Here is a 10,407-nt window from a genome sequence, read left to right as displayed (position 1 = left end):
GAGGCAAGGGGATTAGGGCTGGGCAAAGGAGAAATACTCCTGAGTCAGCTGTTTCTTTCTAGTTCACAAGAAGAGCTTATTCACAGCCTTTTCCCCTAACTTGGTAATTCTCCACTATACTCCCATTTCATGGTATAAATTTAGTACAGTTAAACTTGACCAGATCAAGAATATTTAATTAAGTCTATTAAGCGTCAATTAAAATGCTAGCATGACACCTGGTGGCAGTCCAGGATTCAAAGCCAGTGGCAGGAAAGTGCGCTAGGTTCTATTAGCCTGTAAGTGTAATGTATGATGGTTATCTAGATGCATTTTTTATTTAGGAGAAAAGAATGTGGCTAAAAAAACCTCAAGCGGCCTAGCCTCAACTGGCCTTGGGAGAGATACTGAATACCTTAGATTTAAAGAAATAAATACTTCAATTACCAAGTTCCTAAACACTATATGCTAAGTATTTTTCTTTTATTTTCTTATCTGATATTGAAGAGCTGTATTCAGCATCCATAATTTAAATTTACAAGTCAGTTTTTTAAAAATTGTAACTTTTTTTTGGTTTAAATTCCCTTAATATGTAAATCACAGGGTACAAAAAGGTATAATTATAAATAGAATTTTTAAAAAATAAAGTATAATAATTCCAGGTATTACCTAAAGGTATACTCTAAACAGGTCTGTAAAAACTGATTCCTCGGCAATTATGTACAAAAACCAGTTGCTGATTGAATAATTTTCATTTGCTTTTTTCCCTAGCACTATGTAGGTTACAGAATACGTTGGAAAAAAGCAATTAATCCATTTACTAACACAAATAACTTTTCTATATGATTAGACAGTAAGATGGAAGATAAATTACCCTTAACAAAATGATAACATTGATAATCTTTGATTTAGATAAGAAAAACTCTAAAGAACTGCTGGATTCTTTTGCTATTACCAAAGTGGACCAAAGATCTTACCTATCTATACAATATTCGAATGTTTGTACGTGTAAATACATATGTACTGTTTGTATATGAATACAGATATCCAGTAAATAACTCTACTGTTTGGCATCACTTACAAATGGGACATACTGTCCAAATCACTGAAGTTTATCCCTCCACAAGCCAAATATTAATACTTTTTCCCATGAAAATCTCTTTAAAATATTTATAAATTTTGTATTGCTTTACTTATGTATCTCTGTCTTCTCTACAGATCAATCTAAAAACCAAATGATCACCAGATTATTAAATCAGTTATTCGCTTGTTAGCTTAGGTTTTTTTCTCTTCTCCCACCTAATGTTAGCTGTAACTGTCACCTTTTTTATTTTTTGTTGCTCATCTCTATTGATTCCCATATTCCTGCAGCTCTCCCCTCAGCATGATGCCTCTTGATTACAGCTACTAATAAGCTAAGGACAGGAAAACAAAATTGTCAATCCTGGAAAGTTTTCTAGGGTGAACAAAAGTCAATACGAAACACCTTAGAGTACACAAGTTCTGTGTATTAGAGGGAAGGGTTTACTCCAGAGGGAAGAGGTTGCCAGGAGACCAACCTCTGGGTAACCTATGAAGTTCAATACAGTAGCCACTAGCCACACGTGGCTATTTAAATTTTAATTAATTAAACTTAAATAGAATTAAACATTCAGGCCCCAATTGTACCAGCCATATTTCAAGGGCTCAATAAGCAGATGTAGCCAGTAGCCACCACACTGAAGAGGGCAGAACATTTCCATCATCGAAGAAAGATCTACTGGAGAGTGCTGTGTTAAACTGTCCCAAGACTGTTTATGAAAGGTCACAGAACACAATTCTGGTCAAAGAGATGTGCAGGAAAACGCTCTGGGTGGTTTTCAGGGAAGTTTTCATTGCTCTTAAAACCGGATCCAAGTAAGTGCTTTTCCCTTGGCAAGCCTAGGCAGAGTTGTGGGATGCTTAGAGCTGCTGCAGCTAGCTCAAGACCACGTAGGGGCAAGGCGGAGAAAATAAAATAAAACCTTTGAGGAGAGCAAAACAGAAAAATGTAAGGAGGCTGGGCCCCTGATGATGCCATTGGGGTGCTGAACTAATCAACCCTGGAACTAAATTCTGCTTATTGAAGATATTTGACTTGTTTTCTGTCACTTGCAGTCAGGGCCATCCTAAACAATACATGTTATTATCGACACATAGCTAGAGAAATCCAACATTTTTATGCCATGTCAGAATTAGACTAAGCTCTCTGACTTCTTTATCACCTGCAGTGACCCCTTAAAACTGCTTTTTTTTTTAAGTTCTGACATTTTTTTTGATTCTTCTTGTAAATAACTCCCCATTTGATAGAATGAAACTGTTTTGATAATTATAATTATAATGGCTATCTTAGGACAATGATTTACTGTGAATATGAACTTAATATCTTTAGAAGAATCTGACACAGAAATTTAGTAAATATCTCTTATATTTAAAAATAATTAAAAATGAATGGGTGGTAGAGTTTTTTTTTCTAGAAAAACAATTAGAATATCAGCTTGTAAAATATAAAAGCACAACTAGAATATTCTTTTTTTTTTTTTTTAGAATAGTCTTGCAGTTTAATAAACCTGAACAAAAGAATAAGCATGCTTCAAAGGATTTTGGATTGTGCTGATTTACTTATCCTGTAAGTCTTAGTATTTAGCAATTTATAGACAATTATCTCCTGTTACTTACTGTAAACAATGACATTGTGTTGGCATTTATATACTTAGTAATCTATAGAGTAAATAAAACTATTCATCATTTAAAAGGGAAAGCTTTAGTTTGACTAATGTGTTAAAGGATTTCTCCACCATAAGAGAACAAAAAAGAACAAATGTGAGGTCTCAGCTTAAAAGCACTTCAAAACAGGAGACTCACCCACCTACAAGTACATCAAACATGACCTAGTTCATGTATTGATGTTAAAAACGAAGTGGATTACGGAATGTTACAGGGTCTCATTAAGTTCATAAGGCCATACGGATTGTACTCCAGAGTCAAAATTAGGATGATTTTAACCCAATGTCTACCTCTGATAGACCAACATCAACAGAGTTATGGGAAGCAGAGCAGGTTTCTTTGATATTATTCTCCAAATAGTAATAGTACCTCAAACCATGCTTAGGTTCCTCAATAACTATAAAATTAAGGCATTATCATCTAAAGTTATTGTAAGTTGTGTTTCTTCCAAATCACCTTTGAGGCGAGTCCCATAACGTTACACTGCTGTGCACAGTTATTTACTCGTCCTCTCTATCTTTTTTTAGCTTTAAGGGATAACTTTAATTTCTTGGAATTTGATAAACTGGTTTACAATTTTAAAAGTCACAGGTATATAGCCTAGTCTTTCACCTTTCTAAATGGAGGATTATTAACTTCTTGGCCGACATGCCCATTTCATACACTTGGATCATTTTAGTTGTTCTGCTCTAGTAAAGTAACCAGAACTGTAAACTAGAATTGGAACAGATACACTGTGATCTATCCTGACTTTTTTTAGAAAGGGTTTAATTCCTGTCTAATTGTATGTTACCACATGTCCTGAAAAGAGTTTGTCAGATTGCTTCCAAATTCAGAGGGATATTTGGTGTGGCCTGACCTAAGTTAGAGAATGTGTATGTAAGATATATAAAAATCTCTTGCCTCGTTCCTGGGGGCCCTCAGAGGGATGGAATGTCATCCTCCCCAGAAGCTGAAACTGAGCACAAAGATAGGACTTTATGTCTCCTGATCCACAGAACGTGCAATCCATGTTACAATATGTCATGGACAGAGGGGAAAAAAAACAATAATTTTAAATATGAGTCCAAGTCGAAAGTAATAAATGTAGATATTAATATTTGGGTGTTGGTTCTCAAATACATGAGTAAATCTATGCAGTCTTTTCAAGAGTTAGTTGCAAAAATGCATATTTATTAACAATTCTCTCAGGAAATATTTTACAGTCCTGCTAGTCTTCTAAAAAAATCAAGGTAACATTCTCTCTTTAGTTTTTAAAACTCTTTGCTTTGATGTTTAGTATTTAGAACAAGCAAAGGATTTTTGTGGGTTATATTAGCACTTAGATTTATGTCTCTATGGAAATACATGAAATGATATCTAAATAGATTTTATTTCAGCATTTTACCTTTTGGCTCTATTTCATCAGTCTATGAAATTTCTGTAAATAGATTGCATCAAAGTAAAATAGGATGTCTCCATCTGACTTTGGAACTCTGTGTACCTAGAAGAAGCTATTAAGCAAGAAACATCATTCTTATGGAAGATGCTCTTAAGAATAAGAAATTATTAACTTTTGCTACTGAATCTAAGTTAGGTTTAGAATTAAGATACATTAGGGAAAATATATAACTTTATAAAATGAAATTATAGTGGAAATATTTTAACTAGGACACAGAATATTAAATTATAGTGGAAAGATTTTAACAACCAGGACAAAGAAGAATAATTAATTACATGCTTCTACCTCCACAAAATTTTCCTAATCGATAAAGATTATTAGGGGACTGTTTGTACACCAAGTAAAAGACATAAATTCAATGATAATCACATTTACATACAAAAAATATCATGAAAGCAGAATGTCTGAGTTAGTATATCTACCACCCTGTTAACACAATTTAAAATCATATATTGTGGGTATGGAAATGGAGGTATTAGGCCCAGGTCTCACAACTAGCCAATGGCAGGACCAGGATTTGAACCCAGGCCATTTGGCTTCAGAGTTACCCTATACCCAGTCCTCTATGTAGCATATTGTTCACAGAAGCTGCTGTACGTCTGTAAAAGATGACTCAGGGCACAGAATGGATGAGGGTGGGGACAGAAATATAGTGTAAGGAATTCTCAGACTCCCAACCACAAAATCAAAACAGCAAATGAGAATAATTCTATAGTTATTCAAAGCTAAGTTATAGGTAAATAGTTTGACAGCCATTAACACAACTCAAGTTCCTATTCCTGCCAGAAATGGGACCTAGATGTAGAAGGTGAAAGACAATTTCTTTTTTAACATAGTGGTTAAGCCATATTCAGAGCTTCTAGACTGCAGAATACAAATCAACCCAAGGGATAGGTTTATTTTCTAATGAAAATACAAAATGCTTTGTTTATATTATCTCACACAATCCTGATATTCCACTGCAGAATCTGCCTTCTAAATCACAGCACTATCAACTATACCCTTTCTTACTATCTAGCTTCTATCCCACACTGTACTTTATATTACGGATGAGTTGGAACTATGTCTTGTTCTTTCCTTTCCCTCAGTACAAAGTTGGTCCTCCATAAACAACTGCTGTATGAATTAATGACCAAGACCATGGGAAAGTTTATTTTCTCCTAGTGTTGATGAATTACAGTACCCCCACATCTTGCATATATAAAAGGACTCCGGGAAAACGGGTTTTATTCTCATCGATATTTTAAATTGTTGACTCAAAAATACGATAACTCACCTGAGATACATATAAATCCAGAAGAGAAAAAAGCTTCATTGTATGAAGACAAGTTGTCAGTCTGGGCGTAGACTGCATACACGGACATGTATGAACAGGCACATTCCACGTAGTCTGAAGTGTCCTCAACCAGTTTGCAAAACTGACTGTCAGACAACCAGCTAGGGCAAAAACACAATCGTCACTACTCCTCTTTCATCAATACTTTAGGCGTTGAGATGGCTTTTAAAGAAAAAATAACTTACTGAACCTAAGTGTTCTTTACTCAAGATGTAAGCAGACCACATTTTCAAGAAGAAACATTGGAGGGAACATCTTGTCCAAGACATGACACAACAGATCCCACAGGTACCCTAAGAAGCAGCCTAAATACTAACTAAACCTGCAGAAGCATTCCCAACACCGAAGAAGCTGGTCCTCTCAAAAGAGCAGTATTAGCAGTCCCTACCTAATCTAAAGCAAACACACTCAAGGTGTTCAACAGAAAGTACTCTTCCCTAGCATTCAAGAATACCAAAAGGTCAACACAGCCATCAAATGTGCAGTGTTCACCCTTCCTCATTTTTTCACAACTCCTTTATTTTGAACCACATAAATTACTTACATGCTTTTCTAAGTTTCCTCCCTCATCTTTTTTGGATTTTGAGCCAGTTGTATTACGTAAATGTTTCCCAGGGTTCTTTCAGGTGTTTCCTTCTATAAGGTTTGGCTTTTACCACAATAACTGTCACGATTATAGCAAATATAGTGTCACATTCCATGCCTTCTGAGAATCCCTCAGTGACTACCGATTGAGCCTCTTCCCTTCCAGTGATTCTTGATCCCTTTACTTTTCTAAGGACATAAAACTTCTTAATCCCAACTGCAGATTCAAGCTTGAAACATTCAGTATTAATTATATATTGAGGATTGTAGGTATCTATGTATTAGGTTTAAGATGTGTCCTCGGACATTAGGAATTTCAATGGAAAATTATTTTTTCACAATGAGACTAAGGAGAGTTTTGGTGTTTGAAGGACAGTTGGTTACCCAAGTAAGCTGTTGAACCCTCTTTAGAATTTTAGTTGGTGTGGCTGTAAGTCAGTAACAAACAGAACCTAGTGACTGATTTGAACCCTAAACCTTCTACGCCAGCAATGCCTGACCCTGCAGCCCTGGTTGAGCTCCCAGAGACAGAAGTGCTCAGAAACATGTTTTAGGCCAAGGAGAGTTAAAGAAAGAATCACGCTCTTCTTCCCATTCTTGTGCATGGCTTTAATCCCAAAATGTAGTCCAAGTCATATGTGCACTAGAATTATAAATCCCTACTAATCCCTCTAAACATAGAGCAGCAGATCCAGAACCACAAGCCCAGATGGAAGGGGTCAAAAGAAATTCCTTCCCTGCTCAATAAATTAACCAATAACCACAGGGAGGTTATCTGAATTGAGTAGAACTCACACTAAGTCCCATGAAAGTTGTAATAATAAAGGAGTACATAATGTGTTAAACACATATTTAAATTGTTTGGTTGCATTTGCCACCTGCACAAGGCTAGACCATTTCCTATGCTGCTTTGTCTCATTTAGTGTAGAGGTTATTCTCCAGTCTAAAATCTCACCTGAGACCTCTATGTTCAGTACAAAAAAAAACTGGGCTTAATGATACTGGAATGGAGAAGGAACAAATTCTGATTTTAAAGAATTATTAACAAGTACCTTGCAGCAGCCTGATTCCAAAGGAGACACAGAGGTGTCTGGGGAACAATTCTAGACTCAGCAGCATAAATCCTGTAGAGAATTTCATTGTTGTTGGTCAGGGGTTGTGAACTCTGGCCTTTCACACTCAAAGATAATACCTAAAAGGCCAAAAAGAATAGAAAATGTAATGACTTTTTCAAATTAATGTCATGACTGAATCTCCCATTCTGAACTTTGCTTCATTTTTCTAGTCATTTTAGCTACTTGCTTAATGTCACTATTATTCATAGCTTATGAATGCAGGGCGTCTTGTTGGTTTTCCACTGCAAACATTCTACCTCTACTCCAGCTACTGAGCAGTCTCCAGCTGACAGACTTTCATTGTCAGACTTCATCACAAGCGGGATATACAATACGATATAGCATTAGAGAAAGCTATGTTTTTTTTTTTCACTTCTCCACTTATATATATATTTTTACTTAATAAAACATGAAGGAAATATTTCCAACTATTTTTGAGACTAAACATTTTACAACTAGCTCATAAAGATAGGACATGTTTCGTAATTAGCTCGCCATGTCTAGCACTTACCACAAATCTGATCAAGTGAATGTATCCTGAGGAATATGTTTGCTAAGGAAAAATCAGATTCTAACCACGTAATTCTTTAAATGATAGATTACCTTATTTTTCAGGGCATGAAGATTAGTTCCAGTTATAAACCACTGCTGGCTGCTATACTCTGTAAACTGGACTAATTCACATATACTTTTCCCGGCCATTATTTCTGCATCTGGAACATCCAATAACCTCTCTGGAATTCGAATATAATCACCTTCTTTTCCTTCAAACTTGTGCCCGTTGATTTGCTGAGGGTACCAGTGAAGAGCCAGTATGGACAAATACGGGCAACTGTCAAGGATGGTTTTGCTTCTATGACAGAAAAGCAAAGGTTCTGCTAAAATGGCATGCATTTGCATATGTATATCTACTCATATTTGTTAAAATTCATCACATTGGAGCTCTGTTCTTTATGTATAACCATGACACTACCTACCCAGGAGCAGTAAAGAGAATGTGCTTTCAGTTCTTTTATGGTGAATTGTTAGGATTTTCTGCACAGAACTTTCTGCATCCCCTTGCCGGATCCCCCTTATAACCTAAAACATGGGCTTTTGAAAGCTGTTTCACAGATATCAGATCTGTGGCTATAAAATGTACTTTTCTGTATTAGTCACATCATCATTGGTGGAATAGGTTGAGGAAAGGATGCATCACTAAACTGAAACTCTGCTTTATATTCAAGAATATCATAAAACTTATATACCTACAGCCATGTTTTCATCAAGTTTACCTCACCCCTTTCTAAGCCATCAGAGCATTTCGAATTTAACCATATATCTGATAAAAGAAACAGCCCTGAGCAGGGATCTTTATCCATTTAACAACTCTGTTTTCAACATTCCCTAGGCAAGAGATCCTGTGCTCAGTGAAATTGCTTCCAAACCTCAGTGTGTGTTGAAATCACCTTGAAGTTTGTTTTAAAATACAGATTTCTAGATCACATACCATTCTTACTAAATCAGAAACCTTGCCTGGGGGAGGCTAGAGGTTCTACGAATCTGTATTTTTTAACCAGTCCTCCAAAAAATCTGATACATTTTTTCTGTGGATCTATCATGTTTGCAAACAATGAAGAGACACAAAGGTGAATCATACCTGAAACCTGCCTCAAAAAGTATGGAGAATATATTAGGATAAAAATCATGCATTAAGTTTTAAAAGTTACATGGGCCACAAGAGATGCTGAATATGTATAAATGTATCATGGATACAAATACCTCGTCAAGGCCCCTAACCTGGGAAATGGAGTTGAGAATTTTAAACAGAAGATTTGAAAAAGAAAGGAAAGGGTAAGGGCCAACTTTTTCCTCTAGCTATATACTTTCTTTTAAAAAAATCTTTAACTACCACATTTGAATTGGTACCTTTAAACATCTATCTTTAGTCCAGCCATTCATCCAGGCTCTAGACCCCTGTGTCCAAGACTCCTATTAAAACATTTCAATCCATATAGGCCATCTGCACCTCCACAACAGCTTATAAAAAGCTCATCTCTTCATCTTCCCATCTAGCTTCCTACATCTTCACTGGTGACTCAGAGCTAAAAAGCTGCCACTGTCGACCTCCCCACCCCTGACCAGGTACAATGTGACTGAGACCAGTGAACCTACCCCCTACCCACCCACCCTGGAATCTTCTGATATTTAGCCCATCAGCGCTATCAGGGACCCCATTACGTTGGCATTCTGAGACCAACACAACATGTACAGTGACTCTACCCAACCTTGACACAAGTGTGTCAAATCCCTGGCCCCTTAAGAGGGCCTGACGACAACTACACTCTCCCTGACACTTTAACCTCCTATATCCATGCCCTTCCAATGCACTCACTTTGATCAATCCCCAAATCTGCTTTACACCTAGGCTTAAATGAGGGGGAAAACCTCACATGTAGATTGGCACCACTACAAATCCACAATGACCGACTTCAGTCAGACTCTCAATGCCACTTGACATTGTTTTTACTTGGCTTCCAAACGGTTGTTCTAGATACCATCATTGTCCTCAATATCCCTGCTCTATTCCCAAACCCTTCACTCTCAGTAGATGCCCCTGAATACTGCTTAAGACAATGTATAAATAATGCATATTAGAATGGTCAACATCTTTAGAGTTCCCTGAGTTAAAAAAACTCATCTTTAACATAGTCTTCAACATGACGGCTCTAAAATCCTAAATCGGATTCCTACACACACATACACATACCCTACCTAACGTATTCTATATTCAATCTTTAAAGGTAGATGATCTCCCCAATTGATGATTTCCCCAAATATGCCATGCTCGCTCCTCTTGCCTGACTGCCATTACACATGCGAAACAGCAAGTCTACAGGGACGATGCACATGGCCAAAAAAGCATTGATTCCTTTATTCATTCTATTCACTCATTATACCATAACCACTGACAACCTACCATGTACCAGACACTGTTCTAGGCCCTGAGAATACATTAGGCAACAAGACAGAAAAAGCCACTCCTTTTGTGCATTTTATACCCTTTTGAGTTCTCACCAGACCTTTGAGTGCACAGATGGAATCAACATGCACAGCAGGGTAGATGGTTCACGTCTATGACTATCTCAACATCCTGGTGATCTTCCATAAATATAGAAAAACAAAGAGAAAGGACTGGGACTATGTAAAGCTATGAAATATCTGAC

At 36.7% G+C, this 10,407-nt stretch overlaps 1 protein-coding gene across 1 annotated transcript in view; it reads right to left on the bottom strand.

Annotated features, from left to right (window-relative positions):
* ADGRV1 (adhesion G protein-coupled receptor V1) overlaps window positions 1-10,407 on the bottom strand; it is a 531,821-nt gene that overhangs the window by 297,565 nt on the left and 223,849 nt on the right. The window contains exons 80-82 of the mRNA XM_059919079.1: window positions 7,805-8,054; window positions 7,139-7,278; window positions 5,442-5,602 (exon numbers count right to left, since the gene is read on the bottom strand). Coding sequence (XP_059775062.1) covers window positions 5,442-5,602; window positions 7,139-7,278; window positions 7,805-8,054 — 551 coding nt within the window. The remainder of the gene's footprint in view (window positions 1-5,441; window positions 5,603-7,138; window positions 7,279-7,804; window positions 8,055-10,407) is intronic.

Source organism: Balaenoptera ricei, chromosome 3 (genome assembly GCF_028023285.1).
Source record: "Balaenoptera ricei isolate mBalRic1 chromosome 3, mBalRic1.hap2, whole genome shotgun sequence".
NCBI classification, from domain to species: domain Eukaryota; kingdom Metazoa; phylum Chordata; class Mammalia; order Artiodactyla; family Balaenopteridae; genus Balaenoptera; species Balaenoptera ricei.
Note: the sequence above shows the minus strand (reverse complement) of the source record. Positions and strands in the feature narration are given on the sequence as shown.